This window comes from Nansenia antarctica (genome assembly GCF_963989245.1).
Source record: "Nansenia antarctica genome assembly, chromosome: 7".
Classification (NCBI taxonomy): domain Eukaryota; kingdom Metazoa; phylum Chordata; class Actinopteri; order Argentiniformes; family Microstomatidae; genus Nansenia; species Nansenia antarctica.
The window spans coordinates 43,794,639-43,819,469 of record NC_137677.1 but is presented as its reverse complement, the minus strand read 5'-3'; the positions used below and the strand labels follow the sequence as shown (position 1 = coordinate 43,819,469).

The 24,831-nt window shown below is 43.1% G+C and overlaps 1 protein-coding gene across 1 annotated transcript in view; it reads right to left on the bottom strand.

Moving 5' to 3' along the window:
* Positions 1-643: 643 nt before the first annotated feature.
* ttn.2 (titin, tandem duplicate 2) overlaps positions 644-24,831 on the bottom strand; it is a gene marked incomplete at both ends in the record, with an annotated part of 169,759 nt that continues 145,571 nt past the window's right edge. Inside the window, 26 exon segments of the mRNA XM_080536777.1 lie at positions 644-939; positions 1,031-1,306; positions 1,423-7,137; positions 10,067-10,660; positions 10,772-11,077; positions 11,184-11,759; positions 11,889-12,188; positions 12,775-13,080; positions 13,176-13,760; positions 13,872-14,174; positions 14,333-14,635; positions 14,726-15,025; positions 15,140-15,430; positions 15,520-16,113; positions 16,204-16,485; positions 16,643-16,945; positions 17,216-17,521; positions 17,720-18,019; positions 18,232-18,522; positions 18,613-18,924; positions 19,032-19,334; positions 19,427-21,493; positions 21,598-21,897; positions 22,237-22,524; positions 22,626-22,919; positions 23,035-24,801. Of these exon segments, the coding sequence (XP_080392903.1) occupies positions 644-939; positions 1,031-1,306; positions 1,423-7,137; positions 10,067-10,660; positions 10,772-11,077; positions 11,184-11,759; positions 11,889-12,188; positions 12,775-13,080; positions 13,176-13,760; positions 13,872-14,174; positions 14,333-14,635; positions 14,726-15,025; positions 15,140-15,430; positions 15,520-16,113; positions 16,204-16,485; positions 16,643-16,945; positions 17,216-17,521; positions 17,720-18,019; positions 18,232-18,522; positions 18,613-18,924; positions 19,032-19,334; positions 19,427-21,493; positions 21,598-21,897; positions 22,237-22,524; positions 22,626-22,919; positions 23,035-24,801 (17,558 nt within the window).

The window sequence follows — 24,831 nt, the reverse complement described above, 5'->3', positions numbered from 1 at the left end:
GCATGTCATTAAAATGGTGGTATGACATAGTCAGTCAGAGCACAAGACCTAGTTGTGCTGCTTACATGAGGGTAATATGCAAACAGCACTCAAGGTCTTATGGTCATGTTACAAGTCATAGGAGTACGGTAATATCACTGCACATAACAATGTACAGTGTATGACATTGTCTCTCTGATTTAGTGAACTTCAACAGGGAGCCTCTCTACCTGTTGAGGCAATCTTAAGACTTCAACTTATTGTTGAGGCACAGAGTTTAGTTTCAGGTTTAACAGGGTATTCGTTTCATGCGAAACTTTCTCCTTTTAAACATTCAGTTTCATTTGTTTCAGTTAATATTGTCATAAATAACAATGCATACATTTTCCATAACCGTTAAATTCGGCTATATACATTATGTACATGTCACAGAAAAATGGATCAAAAATCCTAAGTCATAATTATCCAATATGGCACATTTTATAACAACGTTAGACTTTAGTCTAGTTTGGCATAAATTAATGTCAAGTTTGGTATAAAAATAGTTCATATTTACAAGAACAGAAATCCAGGTCTTTATCAAGTAAGATTATTTTGTTCAATTAATAAATAAAAAGGCATGGAAGGAGGAAAGGGGAGGATAGAAATTATGTTGACTGTTTTTTTATGATCGAATGCTAATGTTAACTGTTGCAGTGTCAGATCCAAGCTCATTGTATAGTTTTAGGGTATATGCTCCAGCATCCTCATGTTTCACACTGGTGATGATGAGTGTGGTGAGGTCCTCGGTGGTCTCGATGTGGAACCTGCCGCTATCATGCTCACAGGGCAGCGTTCTCCCTGAGCGGGACCACTCGATGGTAGGTGCAGGATCTCCAGAGAAGGCACAGGCTACAGTCAGGACCTTTCCTGTCTCAATACTGATATCCTCTGGGAGAGCCTCAATTCTTGGTGGTGCACCTTCGGATACAATTAAATGAAATACTTAGACAACTGAAATGCAATAGTATTTGCAATTGACAACAGAAAATCTAAAGAAATACCATCTCACCTTGCATACTATGCCCAATGGCTCTCATGGAGAATCCCTCAAGATGGGAGTGACTTGCCATTTCTGTCATACTGCTGGAACTCACGGCATACGATTCCGATGTCATAGAGGTGCTAGACATGCTAGATAAAGACATTGTTTCACATTTCATTTCAGCCATGCTGGAGCTGCTGAAAGAGGTCTCTTGCATAGAAGAAGACATGTGGACTGCTTGGGATGAGAAGCTTTCATGCATGCTGCTGAGAGCAGCACTTTGACTTGTCATTTGTACAGATCCTGAAATACAATGAAAAGAAAAGAGCCATTAGAACCATCATAACAATGATATATTTAGTTTAATGAAGAGTATTTAGTTAAATTACTTTTTCAATTAGTTTGAAAGTGAGACTTACCTTGCCTAATGGCCATTTGCTGTTCCACATAAGCTGTCACTTTTGTGCGGATAGATTTAAACACTTGGCCAACGAAAGAGAATGATGTTCTGGAAACTCCTCCCTCTGCAATGACTTCGCAGGAGTATTCACCTTGGTCACTGTCAGAGAGGTCACTGATAATGATACAGCAAGTCCCGTCAACTGAGGTATGGAACTGGTAGTGGCTGCTCTGTGTCAGTTTCTTCCCATTCATGTACCACACAACTTCTCTCACACTGCTTTCAGCAACACAGGACATTTTCACCTTGTCCTCAAATGCCTCAGCTACAAGTTGGTGAACAATCTTTGGGGGCTTCTCCACTTTTGAAGGAGTTGGGGACTTGACAGTGGGTGGAGATTTCACTCTCCTGGGTGAGGTGATTGGCTCAGGCGACTTCATTGGGGGAGGGGATTTCACCCTCAGAGGTGAGGTGATCGGGGGAGGGGATTTCACCCTCTGAGGTGACATAATTGGCTCTGGAGACTTGACTGTAAAAGGGGATTTCACTCTCAGAGGTGAGGTGATCGGGGGAGGGGATTTCACCCTCAGAGGTGAGGTGATTGGCTCTGGAGACTTGAGACTCCTTGGAGATTTGATTCCCTCTGGCTCAGGAGATTTAACCTGGGGCACTGGTGACTTGACTTTAGGCTCAGGAGATTTAACCTGGGGCACTGGTGACTTGACTTTAGGCTCAGGAGATTTAACCTGGGGCACTGGTGACTTGACTTTAGGCTCAGGAGATTTAACCTGGGGCTCTGGTGACTTGACTTTAGGCTCTGGAGATTTAACCTGGGGCTCTGGTGACTTGACTTTAGGCTCTGGAGATTTAACCTGGGGCTCTGGTGACTTGACTTTAGGCTCTGGAGATTTAACCTGGGGCTCTGGTGACATGACTTTAGGCTCAGGAGCTTTAACAGTGACCTCTTTGGGAGCTGGCCTGAAAATGGTTAGGCTAAATCGAGCCTCCTGTTTGCCCTCAGAATTCTCAACCACCAGTGTGTAGCTGCCCTCATCAGAAGACTGAACTGAGGCAATTTCAAAAGTAGACTTGTATTGCGTTGTTGTCACCTGGTGACGATGAGAGGATACAATAGTTTGTCCCTCATGAATCCATGTAACAGTTGGTGCTGGTTCGCCATCAATGTCACAAGTAAATCGAGCAGACTCTCCCTCATTTACTGTTAGAGACTGTGGTTTAGTGAGGATTCTGGCTGCTAGAGTAGCTTTCACTTTACGAACAGTCACTTCCTCAGCAGCTGTGGACTTCAAAGCCTTCATTTTTGTTTCTGATGATGCAAACTTGTCAGATGTTGCAGACGAAGAATATGATGCAGATGATAAGTACTCAGTTGATGCATATTTAATAGATGATGCATATCTTTCAGATGAGGCATGTCTCTCAGATGTAGATCTGTCATGTGAAACAACCTCACGTGTTTCAGTCAACTTTGATTTACTTTCATGGACTTCCATGTGTGTCTTTGATGAGGAAGCTGCCTTAAAGGATGCTGTATGGTAATGATCTGTCTTTGTGATATCAGGCACAAATGGTGTTGGAGCTTCCTCATCTTTGCGACGTGATGAATATGTGGAGAATTCACCCCCAGACACATCAAGGGTACCATAGTCTGAAGCTTCTCCCTTTGAGTTTGAGCAGACAACACGGTAAGTGCCACTGTCCTCTGCATGACAGTCAAGGACTTGTAGAGACAGTACTCCACACATGTTGATGAAATGGAACTTGCTGCTTTCTTGAATCTGTTGTCCATTATGGAACCATTGGACATCAGCCTCTGGCTTTGCTTGGACATTCAGTGTGAATTTTGTATCCTGACCACTTGGGACACGGTGGGAACGCATCCTTACAGTTATGCGAGGGACGTGGTCAAGGCTGAAGGGTGTTTGCGTTACAACTTGGTACGTCCTCTCAGATTTCAGTGCAGCTTTTCTGGCCTCATATCTAGACATGATGTCAAATCTTGCTGACCTCTCAAATCTGGATGATGACCTGGAGGATCTCTCAGCGGACGCAGGGGGGCTGGGGGACCGTGGGCGCGTCCTCTCAGGGGTGGGTGATCTCCTCTCCAGGACATCTCCCTCTGCCTCCACAGTAGGACGTGCACGTGGTGGTCTGATCAACTCCGAAACAGGGCGCATCAGCTCAATGTATGTGGGAGACAATGATCTTCTCCTCCTCGAGAAATAGGAGGAGGTGCGAACTTGCTCTGTTTTGACCCCCTCAGCTACTGACGAAACTTTCATTTCTTTCTCTTTTCTTGCAACATGTCTCCTCTCCTCATGAACCACATGCCTCGGTGATCGATGGCGCAAAGAAGACAATTCGAAATGGACAGGGCTGCCACTTGGTGGGGAAGCAGAGAAGCCAAGTTCTAGCTCTTCTTCCAGTCCGATCCTTTCCTCCTCAGATCTCTTTATTGTTAGATAATCGTCAACGGGCATGAGAAGTTCCTCATCTGAGAGATCACCAAGAGACCGTCTTCTCTGTCTGAAGGATGCCTCAGATTCAGGGGAAGGTGAACGCCTTGCTGGTCTAACAGTTTCCAAATCATCTTGAGTGAGCTTTGGAATACGCCATCTTGGCCTGTACTGGTCAGTAATTCTAGGAAGAGGCATGACATAGAATTGCTCCCACCTGGAGAGACGAATGCGTTTTTGTCTCTTCTGTACAATTTTCTCCATCCTCTCGGGCATTTCGAACTGATCTCTGAGTTTCCTGTACCACTTCATATCAGACAATGGGACAAAGTGTTTAATTCCCATGTCCTCGTCCAGAGCAGTTGCATCATGGACACGTGGCTCAGGAATTTGATAAGGCATGCGAATTATTGTTTCCTCTACCCTTGTCTTTTTGACCTGGGTTTCCTGTGAGATATCAAATTCACCTTCGACATGTTTGGTGCTGACTGCTGGTTTGTATATGTCCGCAGCATGTTTTAACGCCTCTTGCGCAGCATCATTGAGTGTGGTGAATTCAGCGGTGGAGAATCGTTGAGCCATTTTCAGAGTTTTGTCAATTTGTTTCTGAACATATCTCTGTCTTTCCTCTTCATTCTTATATTCTCTCCTTGTGTATGTAATGCGCTCCACTTTAAGGGTGGCTTGGCAACTCACTGATCCAGTGGAATTTGTTGCAGTAACTTTGTATACCCCTGAGTCCTCAACAAGAGTTTCCCTGACATGCAGAACATGATAGTCTACGTCCTCTTGAACAACTGCAATCTGTGGTCCAAATTGCAATGGCTTACCATCCTTCTCCCACTTCAGAGTGGGTGCAGGTATTCCTGACACCCTCAGGTCAAAACGGACACTATGTCCCTCAACAACCTCCACATTGGCCAACAGTCGTTTGAACATTGGCTTCATGGTGTCTTCAGTAACAGGGTGAGGAGTCACTGTGAGACGGGCTGTGCAACTGTCATCACCAAACTTGTTGTGGGCCATAACAGTATATTCAGCATCATCATCATGGTCTAGATTGTGGATCATCAACTGATAAAGACCCTTATCACTGATGAAAGTGTATTTCCTGTCATTGTCTCCTGGTTTGATTCTTTGTCCAGCCTTCAACCATGTGACTTGTGGCTCTGGATGCACTGTTATGGTTACACCGAAACGCACATCTTCACCAATGTAAGCAGCACGGTTGAACAGAGGAAGGGTGAACTCAGGTGGCCTTTGCATAATTGCTGATTTGTCAATTTTCCTTTTCAGTTTCTTGACTGTGCGTCCAATGTAGTGTTCACGGTAGCATCTCACAGTTTCGACGAACAGTTCTGCATAGGCAGTATCTTCACCGTCCTCACTGACAACTTTGCATCTGTAGACACCATCGTCTGATGTTTCAATGTCCTTGACGTAGATGCTAGCAACACCATTACTGTAGGTGATTTCATATTTGTGACTTGCAGTCAGTTGCCGAGTGCCAAAGTACCACGTTGCTTGCGTGGTATTGTCATAGTTTTCAATGTTGCAAACAAATCTGACATGTCCACCTTCCTCAGCAGCTCCATGCATAATCTGACCAGCACGCAGACCTTGAGCAGGCTGTCCAACCTTCACCCTGCCGAGTGCAACACCTCTGCTGTTTCTGTATGCACCACCAAAGGCAACACGTGCAGCTGAGACAATTGTGTTCCACTCTTTCTTCACCAGTGTTTGGTAATACCTTCTGTGTCTCAATGTCTTTATCGTTTTAGTGCTAATGTTCTCTATCTTCATTTTAAGCCAAGGATGTTCCAAAGCTTCAGCAGCAGTCATACGATACTTCCTCTCTTTGATCAGAAGTCTGTCCACAAAGTCCATAGCTTCTAAGCTGGTGTCATTGAAAGCCTCACTATCAAAGATGTATTCTGCATTTGAGATATTCTCAATCATTTTGGTGTTAGACTCTGCAGAGAATGGGTTAAGGCCACTGAGGAGCACGTATGTTAGCACACCAACTGACCACATGTCAGTTGCAGTGCTGACAAGATCATGGCGGTGGACCTCAGGTGCACAGTACTCTGGTGAAGTGAACTGGATTCTTATATTGTCTCCAGGAGTCAGGAGTCTAGCCTGGCCCATCTCAATAATCTTGATGTTTGTGCTCTTTCTTGTGGTGTAGACAATGTTCTCAGGCCTGATATCAAAGTGGCCATAGTTGTGGCTGTGCAAGAACTTGAGTGCTTGACACACCTGTCTCATGTACCTAACAATCTCCTGCTCTGAAAGCTCAAAGTTGGGTGTGCCAAGTCGTTCAAATATGTCCACACCTGAGATGAACTCGTAGATCAAGACCATTTCCTCAAAACTTTCAAATGCCTCATGGAAGTAGATTATGTTCTTGTGTCTGGCCAGATTCAGTGTTTCCATTTCTCTAGCAACCAGCTCCTGGTCAGTACCCTTGATTTTGATAAACTTAGCCATGAATGTCTTCTTGGTGCTGGTTTCAACACAGCGATGAACAATACCAAATTGTCCCCGAGCCAGCTCTTCAGAAATTGTGTATTTGGTCATCAAAGTCTTGATTTTTTCGAGTGGTGCCTCCCCTTTGATGATCTCTCTAGCTTCATCAACCTCTTCATCATAGTTTCTGATGACTGATTTATCCTCAATTGTTGTAACTGGCTCAGTTGCTTCTGATGGCCCACTTACACCAAATTGGTTCTCTGCAATGACACGGAACTGATATTTTGTCTTGCCAAACACATTGATCATAGTGTAACGAGCTTCAGTGGTCTGGCCAGCACGGATCCATCTGTCAGCTGTAGTGGGGCACTTCTCCACAATGTAGTTGATGATAGGGCTTCCACCATCTTCAGGGGCACTCCAGGTAAGAGTAATAGAATCCCGAGTAATTTCACTGATTTTGATGCCTTTAGGAGCTTCTGGTACATCTGCTACATCAAGTTCAATTGTCTGTTTGTCAGTTCCAAATCGGTTCTTGGCGGTAATGATGTAGTAGCCTGCATCTTTCCTTTGAACTCCTTTCTGGAAAACAAGTGAAGTGAATGATCTTGTGCAGATCACTTGATGGTAAGCAGAGTTAGCAATGATTTCTGCCCCCTTCTGCCATATAATGGCAGGTTCAGGTTTGCCAGTGCAGGGGATCTTGATGGTAACCACTTCACCACGGACTGCATGGACTGCTCCCATGCCTTTAAGATGTTCGGGTAGATGAATCTGGGCAGGAACTAGAAGAGACAGGAAATAACATACATAATTTATGAATACATCTATCATATATATTATGAGATAAAAATCATTACAAATTTCTAAACCATGTATTAAGCTTGAATGTGTAAGCATGTGTAATCGCTTATTATTGAAAGCTGAGTAGCACTTTAGCATCTAAAATTACAGCTCGAAATAAGTAGGTAATCATGGTACTAACCATGGTAATTAACAGTAATTAGTGATAGTTACCAGTAACAAGAAAGATAATTACTTTTGTATTACAAGGTAAGGCAGACTGTAGTTTCCACCTAATTATTTAGCATGAAAGATGTTTGTGTCTATTATTGTTACACCGTTTCCTTATAGTTCTTGAATCATTGAAACTGTTGAGTATATTTAATTTGATAGTTACTATTGAAAAAGTATCAGCACTGGAACAGGCTATGTTACCTATTTCCATGTTGATCTACCCTTGTATCCCATCTTAACCAGACAAGTAAGACCATGGGCCTCATTTATAAAAAAGTACTTGAACGTCATCTTTGACTTTCACGTGAGCACATTTTTTTAAACGGACGTAAGCATTATTTATAAAACGGGCTGCGATGGTTTAAAGTTGCGTACGTGCTTCCTTCTATAAATACCAACGCAGGTAAAATGAACGCAGGTGAACGAGGTTTGTATTAACGCCCTGTGATAGCGGCTCAATTATAGCGGCTGAATTAAGACAAGTGCTATAATATAGGGTAGGCGTTTGTCTGGAAGCGGGACAGGGCAGAGAAGGGTGGCTTCCCGGTAAGTTGCATTTGTAACGTTTGATCATGACAACTAACCAGGCACATGCTTATACTCAGTACTCAAGTTGTGAAAGAAAATCAGGGGAGGTGGTGGATTTTATCATATGAGGACAATTTTAGCATCCCCTCAGTGTCAGTGACTTCAGTGTCAGTAACTTGGTAAAAATGTCATTGCATGTGTGCGTGCCCCCTCGCACCTTGAAATAGCAGTAATACCACCTTCATTGATAAAATTACATTAAGTATGGAAAGAGGGGGACGATTTTGACTGTTTTTATTTCTGGGGGATGCCATCCCCCCTCAACTCGAGTGCTGCTTATACTGTAATAATATAATGGTCTTATTCTTATCAGGTGATCTTATTCTTATATGGCTCCCAGACACCGGAGAAAATCCAGTATAATTTAGCGCGTGGCCGGGCAAGGTCCGTTGTGGAACGCACTAGGCATGTTGAAGGGGAGATAGACAGCTCCGGAGGGATATAAAGGAAGACTGAAATACAATCATAAACATCAGTTCCTTTTAAATCTTGAATTAAACTCATTTTCTCGGCTGATAACAACATCGTTAATTTTATTACGAGCCACTTGCATGAATTATACTAGGCAGTGCGGCTCACATGCCTGTAATAACTCAGCATAACCAGTAGGTAATGTGCGTACGCAAGGTCAATACACGACGTAGAGCTACGATCGTTTCCACGGTCAAATTGACTCACGTTGAAATTGTATAAATCACTACGTTGACGTGGTTTTCTACGTACGACACGGGTAAGATCAAAATTTGAACTTTCTATAAATGAGGCCCCATGTTTACCATGATTAGACAGATCAGTAAGCATGCTTTCACTGTATCTACTGTATAAACACAGCAATAAGCTCCCCATTGGGTCTGGGCCTACATAAAGGGTTTATGGATGACGGCATACAAATATAATGTACATTTTCCACATTGAGATGTTGACATTAGTAATAATATGCTGTCAAGTATGTTGTGTTGTGTTGCTTTGTATGTAATCGTTTGTGGGTGGAGAATGCATCACACTTGTTCTTGTAGTTGGATGGAGTTGGCTCTTCTATTGGACTGAATAATGTTTCCAATGATATTCACCACAATATTGAATTCACAACAATAAGGTGAAAAAGACGTTAGCTACAAATATGAATTCATTAACACAACATAATATTCAATATTTGTGACCTTACAATCCAAAGCTAGCTATGCTCCACAGCTATGCTCCACAGTTAATGTTAGAGCTCTCTACTTTCAACTGAGGCTAATGTTTGCTTACTTTCTTAAAAATAAATAAATAATATATATATATATATATATATATGTTTTTAGGGCATTTCTGCTTTATTTGGGATAGAGACAGTAGAGATTGATAGGAAGGATGGGTGAGAGAGAGGGGGGATGACATGCAGGATAGGTTGGTAGCTGGAATCGAACCGAGGACCCTGCGATTACATGGCAGGCGCCATAGTGAGCTACGTCATCCAGGCTCCCCACTAAGTAACTATGTAGCTTTTAACTTTGAAAATAGTCCTTGGTGACCATCAAACAAAAGTTATTACTATAATTAGGTGTTTTGTATTATGGTTGTTTGAGCAACTGACAGGAAGCGACAAGTGAAGGGCAGATTACCTTTATATTAAGTGCATGAAAATCATCCCAAAAAATGTAGCTAACTCATTGGGTAATTGTCTTTCTTGTTACATGTAACTACAGGCAATTACTGGTTATTACCATGTTGTTATTCACAAATTCCGAGCTGTCGTGCTACCAAAAGCTGTTATGAAGTCTTATCTTAAATATGTTTTTTTGATTGTATTAATGCATGCATTATTATTAGATTATAACAAGATCATGAAATAGTTCATTATAATTAATATAATAAAAGCATCTACTGGGGTTGATGTTGTGAAATGTCTTATGTGAAAAACACTATAAGATATATGTGAAAAACACTATAAGATATATATGAATCAATTTAAACAAATGACCTTAATCCTTAGCTTTTGCTCATGGGCATGGACAGTTTTGCCCCTTTCAATAAGGGTCTAATTTCAGGGAAATTACACTTTTTAAGTGTCCTTAAAGGCAAATAATGTAAAGTGCAATACTGTCATACAGCCTATCAAATGCTTACCTTCAACCTCCAAGTTCACAGTTGTAGAGATTGATCCCAGTTCATTTGTTGCCCTAATTTGATATACTGTAGCATCTTCTTCAACAGCAGCAGTGACAACAAGTTGGTAATAGCCTCCCTTGAATTCTTGCACTTTGATCTTTTGTCCATCTGGTTGAATTTCTTTGCCACGCCTGTACCATTTGATCAAAGGTTTAGGATTTCCAACAACCTTGCAGACAAATGTGGCATTGGCTTTATATTTCACACTCATGTCTCTTAGCTCATCCTTGAAGACAGGAGGACGTGGTTTGGTATCTGATTTGGGAATGATGGCCTCTGAAATTTCACTCCAATCACTCTCACCACCCATATTCTCGCATTTGACACGGAATTCATACTCAAATCGCTCAATCAGGCCTGTAACATTGTAGACTGTCTCATGGATTTCAGCAGTGGTCACAGCGATCCATTTATTCTGTTTCTTTTCTCGTTTCTCCAGGAAGTAGTTCTTAATCTTTGCACCTCCATCACTGATTGGTGCTTTCCAAGACACAACACAAGAGTCCTTTGTGACCCCAGTGACAACAATCTGTTGTGGGATTCCAGGTTTTTCTAAGAGACAAATGAAAAAGGGTCATTTTTACTTGCACTCTCATCACTTGATATTTAAATAAAATGTATTATTATCTATTGATATATAAATATCATAGCCATCATACTCACCAAATGGACTCTTGATAATGAGTACAGCTGGAATCTCCAGTGCCTTACTAACACCATATTGGTTCTGTGCAGAAACACGGAAGTAATATCCGGCACTCTCAATGAGGTTGGGAACGCGACAAGTTGTTCCTGACACTGATGAAGACACCAGGTGCCACTGCTCTCCCTCCTTTGCTTCTCGTTTCTCCACAATGTAGTTGGTGATCATTGATCCACCATCATCCTTGGGAGGTTTCCAGCTGATGATCACCGAGCTCTTCAATAGAGCATCCACAACAATGGGTCCCTCAGGGATTTCAGGTTTATCTGAAAACAAAAATGCACATTTGAGTTAAAAGTCCTCTCATTTTCATGACATTGTTTCACCAGCAAACAATGATGTTCTCGCAATGATCGCAGTAAAGTATTTTACCTTGGATTTCAACGCGGAGACTTGTGTCGATGGTACCAAATTTGTTACTCAGCTGCACCTTGTAGCGTCCTGCGTTGGTCTTGCGCTGTACATTTCTCACAACCAGGTGAGTGTAGCTCTCAGTGTTCTCAATGATAACATTTGCAGAAGCATTAAGAGGCTTCTTGTCATAGAACCACATGATTTGTGGAATAGGGCGGCCAATGTAGACAACATGCAGACGCAGACTTGTTCCACATCCTGCATAGTATTTTTCTTTCAATGGGAATCCAGGATGTAACTGAGGAGCAGCCTGCAAGAACAACTTGCCGCTGGTCTCTGTTTCACCTGCTTCGTTGATGGCTCTGCAAGTGTACAGGCCCTCATCCTCCTGTTCATCAGTGGCTACGGTCAATGAATGGTTACGACCATCAGAGCTTGTTTTGTATTTACGACTTTGGATCAGCTCCTTGCCATATCTGTACCATTTGATCTCAGGAAGGGGCCTTCCGATAATCTGGCAGCTCAATGTCCCTGATTCGCCAAGTTTTGTGGTGACATCTTGTATCTCTCCCTTGAGACTTGGAGTCTCTCCAACTGTTGAAACATAATCATAGCATGAACTTTACTTATACAATTAAAAGTGATAATTTCTGATCATGCTAATCTGGTAAGGCACCTACAGTATCTTATCATAATGGACAGCAACATAATGTGTCAACATACCGCTCAGTTTGGTCTTGATACCCATTGCAGTTCTGCGTGGTCTGCTCAGTCCGGTTTCATTTTCAGCTAACACTCTGAACTCGTATTCTGTAGCCTCCATAAGAGCACCCATGGTAAACTGTCTGTCTTTTTGTCGCTCCTTGCTGCATTTCTTCCAGGCACTTTCACCTGCTTGTCTGAACTCAATCCAGTAACCAAGGATCTCTTTCCCACCATCACACTCTGGCCGCAGCCAGTGAATAGTAATTTGGTCTTTGGTGATGGAGATGATGTCAATCTCGCCTGGTTGACTTGGTTTGTCTGTGTACAAAAAGAGATTTGACAATTAAATTGCGTCCATATGTCTAAAGGAGCTTTCACACTGCCAAAAAAATGGCATCAGTCCACTAACAGTCTATTTTGAGGTTCTGAGCGGGAAAAGATAGCGGACGCTAGTGGACTGAGGTGTCATTTGGCAGACCTCCCAAATAGGTGGTCTTTTGCAATCGGTTGTGACTCCACACATGGCATTATGGGGTGATCTTTTCTTGTAAAATATCGGATAATATGCATGGCATTGTAGAAGTTGCTATATTACATATATACATATATTGTACATATTTTGTATATTTCCCAAAATAAAACTGTCCAGCTGTATAGATGTATGTAGGCATTTTTACTGCACCAACATGGCTTTATTAAGATTGTATAGCTAACATTACAACACACAACCTTGCCGGACTGATGTGTTCGCAATGTAAAAGTAAAGGAAGACAAGATGTGTCCTTGCGGATTATTGTTGATCCACGTGGATAAAATCAATCCGTATAATAACAGTATAGTGAGATAAAACATTTATTCAAGTGTTATAAGCCATTATAACACATGTTATGAGGCCATTACTCACCGAATGGATCTTTGCACACAACTGAATCAGACTCAGGGCCATGTTCACTCCGACCAACGTCATTTTGAGCCACGACACGGAACATATATTCAGCATCAGGGATGAGTCCAGTGACAGTGTACATTGTGGTAGTGATGTGCGTCTTATTATGACACACCCACTTCTCAGTGGACACCTCTCTTCTCTCAACATAATATCCTGTAACACGAGAGCCACCATCATCCTTTGGCCTGGACCAAGATAGGGCAACAGTGGTCTTGGTGACATCCATAATCTCTGCTGGGTTGCTTGGAGGTTCTGGTGGACCTGTAGTCATTGAAGAAGTAGACGTAGAGATTATTAATACATTAACTCCTTATCGGTAGAACAATGTAGTAAATCATAAATGATAGGCTACTCACAGAGAGGTGTCTTTGGTGTCACAGATTCGTCTGATTTCAAAGATCTGCTAATACCAAACTGGTTCTCTGCTGTCACCTTGAAGTGGTACTCCACATTCTCCTTCAGTCCCTTGACCACCAGCGAATGCTCATTAACTCTTGAGCCAACAGTGTACCATGCTGCTTTGGGAACCTCCCGTCTTTCAACAATATAACCAAGCACATCAGAGCCACCATCATCTGAGGGAGGTCTCCAGCTCACTCTGACAGAGCGTGCTTGGATATCATCAAACTCAAGAGGACCTTCAGGAGCATCTGGGCTTCCAATAACTTTAACCTTGATGTAGACAGCCTTCTTGCCACATTTATTCTCCAGTGCAAGGTCGTATGTGCCGGTATCATCTCTGTGAGCCTCTTTGATCACAAGCTCAGTGAGTTCATCACTGGTGGCAATCATAGCTCGGTGAGAGATGTTTTGGCCTTCCTTTGTCCACTTGCAGGTAGGGACTGGTTTACCCTTGATGGGCACAGAGAGTCTGACGACCCCGCCCTGTCTGACGACATAGCCTTCCTCATATTTGCTATCGAGTTCATAATCAGGATAGTCTGAAATGAAACAATACAAGTTAAAGCGGGTCAAAATTGACACACACAAACAAAATAGATATTAGAACACAATACATACAGCTCTTCATAATAAATGTATTGTTCCCATACCAAGCATTTCTATAACTTTGACGACTCCTGGAATCTCGACTGGTTCTCCTGGTCCACCAGCATTGCAGGCCATAACACGGAACTTGTACTCAGCTCCCTGGGGCATGTGAGTCAGTGTGTATTCACAGATCTTTGTTGGTGTTGTGTTGCACTTTGTCCATTCCACCTGATCAACCTTCTGCATCTCAATCAGGTAACCGGTGATGATGGAACCTCCCTCTTCCTCAGGAGGAAGCCAGGCCAGAGACACTGATGTCCTAGTAGTGTCTGTAACTCTGGGCTGAACTGGTACGCCAGGAGGTTCTGTTGAGATTTAAAATCAGTAGTTATGGTTGTGCGTTTCAAAATAGATACTAAGTTGCAGAGGATTTAGAATTATTCATGTATTTGAAATGAGCAAAATGCTAATTTTGAGAAACAAAATTCAATGTATTGCATAGATGAAGCTTGTAGACACTTACCGATAGGATCCATGGCCACAGCTGGTTTAGAGCTTAAGCTTGGTTTACTAGAGCCTCTGGAGTTCATGGCTGTTATTCTGTATTCATACTCAAGGCCTTCAATCAGACCTGATGATCTGTATCTGGTCATTGTTACTGGATTCTTACTGATCTTCATCCATCTGTCAGACTTGGTCTCCTTGCGCTCAATGATGTATCCAGACACCTGGGAGCCGCCATCTTCCTCTGGTGGTTGCCATGTTAGTGTCATTCCTTCATGGGACGCATCAACGACCTCTGGTTGGCTTGGTGCACTTGGTACGGCTGGAAAGATATTTTAAATTAGAACATTTATAGCTAATATATCACCCACAAGATGCAATTAAATGAGCTTGACATGAGTTTATAACTTACTCTTAGGACTCTTGCATTCAACAACTTCAGACTGTAAGAATCCTCCAACCCCGAAGCGGTTTGTAGCAGCAACACGGAACACATATTCAGTTCCCTCAGTTAGTCTGGTGAACTTAAATGTGGGTCTCGTGACAGATTCTGACACAGGTAGCCATCCAGGACGATGAGCGCAACGCTGTTCAACGACATAGCCACTGACGTTGGCACCGCCATCCTTCTCTGGTGGTTCCCAGCTTGCAGTTACTGATGTGCCATCAACCTCATCAATTCTCACAGGTCCAACAGGTACTCCAGGTTTATCTAGATTGAGATTAAGTGAAGATGAGCACTACTTAAAAAAAGGTTCTTACAGATGTATGGGAATGTGTGTGTGTTCACCAACACAGTCACAAATACACCGAAAAAAACACTTACCGAGAATAATTACTTTGATGACCTCTCTCACGGTTGCTGTGACATTCTTCACTTCAAGAGTGTAGTCACCAGTGTCATCAATTGTTGTTTCACGGACAGTCAGTTTGGTGTATTTTGCAGTGGTCTCAATCTTGATACGCTCAAGACTGTCCTTCATCTTAGCACCACCATAGAACCATGAGCAAGCTGGAAGAGGTTTGCCTTTAATAGGAATATGGAGGGTGATTGGTTTGCCAGCGGGCACATGAACAATCTTCTGTGGAAGACCTGTTAGATCTATCTTGGGTGCCTCTGTAGGAAAGAAAAAAGAGACATTTTAGGACTTTCAATATCTTTCATTATTATCCATGTGTATATGCATGAAGCAAAACTTGACATACCTTTCTGATCTTGAATAGTCACAGATGCCATAATGTCCCTAGCCTCACTGACTCCTCTGCTGTTAGTAGCTCTGATTCTGAAAAAGTATTCTTCATTTTCATTCAGAGCAGTGACAGTGTGCTGAGACACTGATGATTTCACAGTGGCAACTGTTGTCCATCTGTCTGATCCGACAATGCAGGCTTCGATGACATAGCCTGTCAGTCTGCTGCCACCATCATGCATTGGTTTCTCCCATTTCAGGATGGCTGTGGTCTTGGTCACGTCCACAATCTCCAAGTCCTGAGGAATTGAGGGAACTTCACAGAGTGAAACCGCTTCAACGGTTTCACATGGTTCACCTATACCGTAGATGTTCTCTGGCAACACTCTGAAGAAGTAGTGTGTTCCCTCTTCCAGTCCAGTGATTCTAAATAGTGTCTTCCTGCATTCGGTTGTAACTGTTTTAAAACCTTTCATTGAAGCTTCACGTTTCTCAACGATGTAGTTGCTAACATGTGCTCCTCCATCAACACTTGGTACATCCCATGTAATGACCACCGATTCCCTGGTGTAATCTTTAACTTTAACTGCACCAGGTGGTCCAGGAGTGTCTGAAAAATTGAGAACAGATTAACGGACTGGTCAGATAGTATAACTCCATTCAATCATCTTAAGTCTGTCAACCTATTCACATTACTTACCATAAACTTTGACAAGAACAGTTGCTGTCTTCTTGCCAGATGGATTTTCAGCCTCAACGGTGTATTTTCCTGCATCATAACGGTGGACTTTCTCAACAATCAAAGTTGTGTAACTGTCAGTGACATCAATGAAGCCCCGGGTTTGAAGGTCCACACCAGCCTTTCTCCAGGTCACTACTGGTGTAGGTCGTCCTGTCACAGCAACAAAGAGCCTCAGGGTGCTACCAGCTCTTATGCAGACAATCTTCTTCAGGTCATCAGCCAGCTCAAGATCTGGGATTTCTGTTTGGACAAACAACATTTGGACAAAGCTCAGATACAGGTACATGTAATTGTGATAACAAAGTCTAAGATTCAATGCAGATATCTTTTGGTAAGATTTTATATGAAACAAGTTCTGCCTTAATGGATGATTGACAATAGAATCGTGATAACTTACCAATTTTCTCCATAGGCTCAGTTTCCACACTTGGTTCACTGAATTCCCCAGTGCCTTGGCTATTAACGCCTGCCACACGGAAGCTATACTTCTTGTTACTGGCAAGACCGGCAGCAACGTACTCTGTAGTCTTCAGTGTATGTTGATGAGCTCTGTACCACTGTTCTGTTCCCTCCTCCAGCATCTCAACTACGTAGCCAGTGACACTAGAACCACCATCATACATTGGCCTTGTCCAGGCCAAGCTAATGCTATGTTTGGTAGAATCTGTCACACGAGGAATGGAAGGAGGGGCAGGAGTGTCTAGAAGAGGAAAATAAGAATATAGTATGTTATTCCTCAATTGGCAGTGTTTGAGATAAAAAATGTGGATAAGCAGTATGTTTGCTCTCACTTTACTAATTGTCCTAAAACCGGTTTACCGACATAATAGTGGTTATACATGGTAGATACAGTATAATTACGATGTAGGCACACACCAATGTCTTACAGTACATACAAATCTTAAGGAATATATAGGTTGACATCATGTGTATGAAGTATGAAGTAATGATTATTATAGGTGATACTTACAGGTTGGATCTCTGCATAAGACGTATAGAGATGCATCACTTGGCTGACTGTTTCCTGCTGCGTTTACGGCTGTCACACGGAACTGGTAGTCACTTCCCTCCAGGAGGCCGGCGATCTTCAGGCGAGTGTCATAGACGGTAAAGGTCTTATTCACTCTGGTCCACCTGGAACCACTCTTCTCACGTTTATCCACAAGATAATTCTTGATTTCACTTCCACCATCACTCTCAGGCTTCAGCCATTCAATGATGACATGTTCCTTTGCAACAGTGGTGATTTCTGGAGCTCCAGGAGGTGATGTAATAGCTGTAATGAATTAACTCATGTTAGGGTTTGCCTTAAGTTTTTTGGTTTTATCCTTGTTATTTTTATAATCGTGTTTCTCGTCATATAAAGTCTGTTGTAGCCATGCGTAAAATGCACTTTGAAATCAAATCAACATCTTTGACTATAAAAAATAATTCTCAAATGCTGGAATGAAAAATTCGATTAATCGACACTTACTGTAGGCATTTCTTGCAATGACAGGCTCAGACTCCAGTGGCACACCAGGTCCATACTTGTTAACACCTCTTACACGGAAAACATACTCATTATTCTTGATCAGCTTGCTGCTGACACAGGCCAGAGTCTTGCACTCTGTTTCCATGATCACCCAGTTGAGACGACTGGTCTCTCGTCTCTCAACAATGTAATGAGTGACAAGGTCTCCACCATCCTCCAGAGGTATCCTCCATGACACTGAGCACTTCTCCTCGGTCACCCTGCTGATAGTGACAGCGCCCTCCGGTGGCCCGGGTGTGTCTGCAAAACAAAGGTGCCATTAGTAGTGACTATGAGGCCATGAGTAGTGACGATGAGGCCATTAGTAGTGACTATGAGGCCATTAGTAGTGACGATGAGGCCTCTTAAAGTTTGATCATTTTTCAGTCTCCTACTTTATATTGATTTACAGTACCAGTCAAACGTTTGGACACACTTTCCCATTCAATTGTATATTTAATTTGTGTTCTTACCGAGTACTTTCACATTGACAGCCACTGTCTTTGTTCCAGTGGCGTTCTTCACGGTGAGAATGTACCTCCCAGTGTCGTTCCTGTCACAGTTCTTGATGATGGCCATGGCCCTGGTGCTGGTGTATGTCAGGGAGTACTTCTCTCCCAGCTCCAACACCTTCTCACCCTTTGCCCAGAATACTTGAGGCTCAGGTTTACCACCAACTGCACCATCAAGAACCAAGTCGGAGCCAGCCCGTATGGTAACTGTCTCTCCAACGAGTTTGCTGTCAAGTTCAGCTTTAGGAGGAGCTACATGAAAAAAAATACAAGAATAATAAATGTGCTTGCTTTTCCCTAATGTTGAGATATACACGTTAACTGTAATTAGGAGGAACTTACTGTATTCATCCTTGCATGTGATCGGCCCAGTTGATTCAGATGGTGCACTGTGAACCCCAGCTCCATTCTTGGCAATGACATGGAATTCATACACCTCTGCTTCTCCCAGGGATGTGACAGTGAATTGGGTCTCGGTGATCGTAGTGTAGTTACACTTCAACCAGCGTTCTTCGTCATACTCATCTTCGCTGTATAGCTTGCGCTCAACAACATATCCGACAATCTTGCTGCCACCATCATTGAATGGTACAGACCAAGAAACTGTCACTGAAGATCTTGTAACATCAATCACTTCAAGTTTGCCTGGAGGATCTGAATGTAGAGAAAATTAGAAAAGTGAGTAAATGGGAAACCTAAACAAATCATTAAAAACCTCTGTGCTTGGGCATCCAAAAAGGTGACTGGAATAATGATCTTACCGACAGGGTTTAAGGCCACCACGGGTCTTGAGGCTTCACTGGCTTTGCTCAGACCAGCAATATTCATTGCATAAACTCTGAACTGGTAGTCAAGACCTTCAATGAGACTGGAGACTTTGTAGCGACACTCAAGGCATGGGATCTTGTTCTCCCTCACCCACAGGATGGTGTTTCTCTCTTTCTTTTCAATCCAGTATCCAGTCACCTGACTTCCTCCATCATCGTATGGCAGATCCCACTTAATGCAAATGGCACTTGCAGATACTGACACTACATCTGGTCGAGTTGGTGGACTTGGTGGAACTGATAATGAAAATGAGACAGAATTAAATCATTATTATCTTCACATTTTCATGTCAAATTAAATCAAGTTACCAAAATATTGCATTACTCACCAAATGGATGTTCAATGACCACAGCTGTAGACTCAATGGACTTGCTTACGCCATGCTTGTTCTCAGCACACACACGGAAAGTGTACTCCATGTATTTAGTCAGATGGGTGACTTTGATGGTGGTGCGCCTTACACTGGAGTTCACCACTTGCCAGGATGTGGATGCAGACTCACGTTTCTCAACGATGTAGTTACTGATTTCCGTGCCACCGTCATCGGCTGGCGGTGCCCATGCCAGTGTGCAGGACTCTGATGAGATGCCAGAGACTTCAACAGGCCCAGTTACTGCACTGGGTCTACCAACAACGTTGACAGTAACAGTGAAGGTCTTCACACCTGCCACATTCTCCAGCGTGATGTAGTACTTTCCACTATCCCCTCTCTTGCTATCTTTTACCACTAGGGTGGTATTTTCTTTGGTGGTCTTGATAGACACCCGATCAGTCTCCTTCAACTTCATCTCCTCAAGTTTCCAAGTAACCTTCGGAGCTGGTCTGCCAGTAATAGGAATATCGATAATGAATTTATCGCTAGTCTTGCATGTGATGAGCTGGTTGTTTATTCCACTAAGATCAGCGGTTGGCTCAATGCGAGGCTCCTTGATGACGACGGAGGCAAACGCATCTCTTGGGTGGCTAACACCAGCATCGTTTGTAGCTTTGATACGGAAATCATATTCTGTGTTCTCAGTTAAGCCCTCGATGACTAACTTCAGTGACTTTGTTTGACCGCTAACAATCCAGCGATCAGAGCCCTTTGCTCTAGTTTCAATAATGTAACCAGTGATGCGACTGCCGCCATCATGCTCAGGTTTCAGCCAGGCCAAGGAAGCTGTTGAATTACTTGTGTCAATGACGTCAAGCCTCTTGGGTGGAGCAGGCTCCTCAGTTGCAACAATTGGCTCAGTCATCTCATATGGTTCTCCCTGACCATACAGATTTTCAGCAATGACTCTGAATAGATATGGCACACCGACTGCTAGGTCAGTCACTCTAAGGATTTGACGTGAGCACTTGGTGCTTACTTCCTGCCAGCTAAGACGGCTAGCCTCCCGCTTCTCTACTATGTAATGATGAATGCGGGCTCCGCCATCAGTACCGGGGGCATCCCACATGAGAGTCAGGGCCCCTCTTGTCACATCCTTAAAGGAGATGCCTGCTGGTGGCCCAGGTGTGTCTAACACCTTAACTGTAAATGTGATTGCCTTTCGGCCGCTGTTGTTCTCAAGAGATAAGGTATATTTTCCAGCATCATACCTAGTACAGCTCTCAATAGTCAAGGTGCTGTATGTATCAGTTGTATTGACATCTGCCATAACACCAAGCTCTCCGTCTACCTTTGCCCATGTAGCGAGAGGAACAGGTTTCCCACGGAAATTAATATGGAGACAGACAGTGCCACCGTTCTTCACAATGTGTGTCTGTTTGAAGTTTGCATCCAAGTTGATTTCTGGGGATGTTAGTCTATCAGCAGCTTGCACGGCGTTGGGAATCTCCCCTGTCTCCCCTGTTCCAGAGCCATTTACTGCACTCACACGGAACCTATATTCCTCACCAGCCACCAAACCTTTAGCAGTGTATTTGGTCTTGATGCAGGTTTCTGTATTAACCCTGTGCCATTCTCCAAGGCTTGCCTTGCACATGTCAATGTTGTAGCCAATAATCTCCATACCGCCATCAAACACGGGCTGAGTCCATCCCAGGGTGACAGATGACTTGGTGGAGTCAGTGACTTTCACCATAGTGGGAGCACTTGGTGCGCTTGTTGGCTCTCTGCACTTGAAAAGCCTTGACGTGCTGCTTGCGGGTCCTATTCCAGCACCATTTTCAGCCATCACACGGAATTCATACTCATAACCTTCTGTCAGTTTTGTTACTCTGTGTCTGAGCTCAGTGATGGGCCTCTTCGAGAACACCTTCACCCATGTCAGGCTCTTCTTCTCCCGTCTCTCGAGGATGTAGTGCTTTATTTCATTTCCACCATCTGATCTAGGTCTTGTCCAGCACGTAGTGATACTGTCTCCAGCCACATGAGTAGCATCAGGTGTACCTGGTGCATCTGGGACAGCTGAGAAACAAAATAAAACATTAGTTGTTTTTCTTTTAAAAGATGATCATCAAATTCTATGAATGTCATTGGTAATTGATTTTCGACCTTTCGGCAGGACTTACTGAATTGCATTTTTGCAACAATTGCATCCGAGTCGAGTGGTCGTCCGACGCCAAACTTGTTGACAGCAGAAACACGGAACTGGTACTCATTGCCCTTGATCAGCTTGGTGGCATTGAATGAACAAGCCTCACACTTGCTGGTCAAAAGTGCCCAGGAGATCCTAGATGTCTCTCTCTTCTCTATCACGTAGTGAGTAATTGCAGCACAGCCATCGTTTTCCGGAGGGTTCCACCAGACAGTTGCCTTCTCTGCAGTTATACCTGTAAAACGCACAGGCCCCTCAGGTGGTCCAGGGGTATCTAAAGAAAATAGAAACAGTTTATATTAAGCATTAATCTAGCAATATCTACTTTACAAATAGAGACTACATATTTAAAAGGCAAAACATATATAATAGATATTTAAAGTTTTGTAATTCCATCATAATTCTCAGTTTTTCTCCGTCTCCAAAACTCAAATGGAAGAGGGACGTCCTATTTCCACTTGTGTAATGATAAAAACCGCTCAGCTAAATCACTAAATTACCATTTCACAATATGTTACATTATACAGCATTATTTCTAGTGTAATCATAGCGTTAATACACAGTTATAGAACAACTTAATGTAAAGGTGTTAACCAATAATTCAATGACCAACCTTGGACTCTGACATTGACGTCCTCCTTCTTGGTTCCAGAGCTGTTCTTGGCCTCCACAGAGTACACACCACGGTGGCTACGATCTGCATCTCTGATGAAAAGGGAGCTTGATCCGATGGCTGTTGTGATTTCAATATCAATCGTCACCTTCCTATCAATCTCTCTACCATCCTTATACCATGTGACCTGAGGCACTGGTCGTCCAGTGATACTGCAGCTAAGGGTGACGTTTTCACCAGCCTTTATTGTCGGGACCAGGTCAGCACTAAACTCAATGTTGGGAGTGACTAAACAGAGACACAAAAAACATACAATTAGTGATCAACATCGCCACATAGACATGCCAATACATACATCAGATACAAAAATATTTTCTTTACATGCTTACCACTCTCATCTTTGGTCATGATGTAACCAGAGGACTGGGAAGGTGGACTAACTGTGCTAACAGCATTTCTGGCAATCACTCTGAATTCAAAGCGATCACCAGGAGGAAGCCCAGTTACTGTGAACTGGGTTTCACAGATATCAGTGAAGTTGCATCTCAGCCAGCGCGCTCTCCCTTGACGTCTCTCTACACTGTATCCCACAATTTTACTGCCTCCATCTCTCTTTGGTACATCCCATTTGAGGGTGACAGAGTCTCTTGTGACATCAATGCAGTTAGGAGTACCGGGTGGATCTATGGAGGGAAGGAAATGTCAGGTTTCCAAAGAATATACCTTATATTATATATACCTTATAACATATATTTATGAATTGTGATAGGAATTGGAGAAACCATTTGAACTACTCACCCACTGGAGAGATTGCAAGGGCATGTTTGCTTTGCTCACTGACAGGACTCAAGCCAGCATTATTCTGTGCATAGACTCTGAATGAGTATTCCAGTCCCTCTAATAGTCCAATGATTCTGTAATCTCTTGCAGATATTATTGTGGAATTCACTTTGGTCCACAGAAGGCTGTTTCTGTCTTTTTTCTCAACATGATAGCCAGTGATTGGTGAACCACCATCAAAGCCGGGTGCTTCCCACTGAATAGTCATGCCATCACTTGTAACATTGTATGCCAAAGGCTTTCCTGGTGCACCTGGTGGCATGTATTGGTGTTGGGCAACCACATCTTGTGAATTCAAAGCTTGACTGACGCCATACTTGTTCTCTGCTCGTACTCTGAATTGGTACTCTGTGCCTTTTACCAAGTTGGATACCTTGAATGTTGTTCTCACTACACTTGAACAGACTATCTTCCAGTTAGCATGGGAAGTCTCCCGTTTCTCCACACTGTAGCAGGTGATTTCTCCACCTCCGTTGTCCTGTGGTTCATCCCAAGATATGATGATGCTTTGGGCTTTGATTTCATCAAATCGTACTGGACCAACTGGAATAGAGGGTGGTCCAAGAGTAATGACATTAATGTCAAAGAAGTTCTTCACAATTTTATTGTCCAGAACCAATGTGTATTTTCCTGCGTTCTCTTTTCTTGAGTTTCTGACAGTCAGAGCAACTTTATTCTCAGTTGTACGGAAGCGAATCATTTCACTCTCTCTCAAGGGAACATCATCTTTCATCCACTGAATGGAAGGCTTGGGTTTACCCTTGAATGGTAGCTCAATATGCACATTTTGACCAATGCGAACGCTGAGTTCACCCCCTGGATAATCGGTAAGTTTTGCCTCAGGCGGAATGAGGAAGTCATGTACTGTAATTGGTCCAACTTGGGAGAAATCACTGTTGCCCTTCTCATTCTTAGAGAACACTCTTAAGTAGATTTCAGAATTTTCCTTCAGATTTGCAACCTCATGATTGCAACGCTTGCATGTTCCGGCAAGAGTCCATGTGTCCTCCTCTTTAGTTTTCTTCTCAATGACATAGTCAGAGATGTGGCTACCACCATCGTGGTCAGGCTTTGTCCACTGCAGTGTCACTGATGTTTTAGTAGAGTCCGTCATGACCAGGTCTTTGACAGGGCCAGGTGTCTCTGTTGCCCTGACCGGCACTGTAGTCTCACATGTATCACCTGTTCCATTCACATTTTCAGCTGATACGCGGAAGAGGTAGGCAATTTCTTCTGACAGACCCTCCATTTTGTATGATGTATTGGGGCACTCTGATGACACGACGGTAAAGGCTCTCATAGTAGAATCTTTCTTCTCAACTATGTAGTTAGTGATTGGAGAACAGCCGTCAATGAGAGGAGCTTCCCAGCTCAGAGTTAACTTGCCTCTGGTGACATTCTTAATAATCAGCTTCTGGCAAGTGGATGGGGTGTCAAGCACTTTGACAGAAACAGTTATGATCTTTGGTTCACCAACACCATTTTCAATTTCCAGAAGGTATTTGCCTGAGTCATCACGGGTGACCTTAGGAATGATGAGGATAGTTGAAGATTCTGTGCTGTGAATCGTGTACTTGGCATCACCAGCAATGTTTTTGTCTCCCCTTCTCCATGTGACGTTTGGTGCTGGTCTGCCCTTCAGTGGAATCATTATTTCGACATCCCTTCCTGATTTGGCAGTATATTGAGTCGTCATTGGAACATCCAAATCAAGATCGGCTTCCTCTGTTAGAGATAAAGAAAAAAGAAGACATT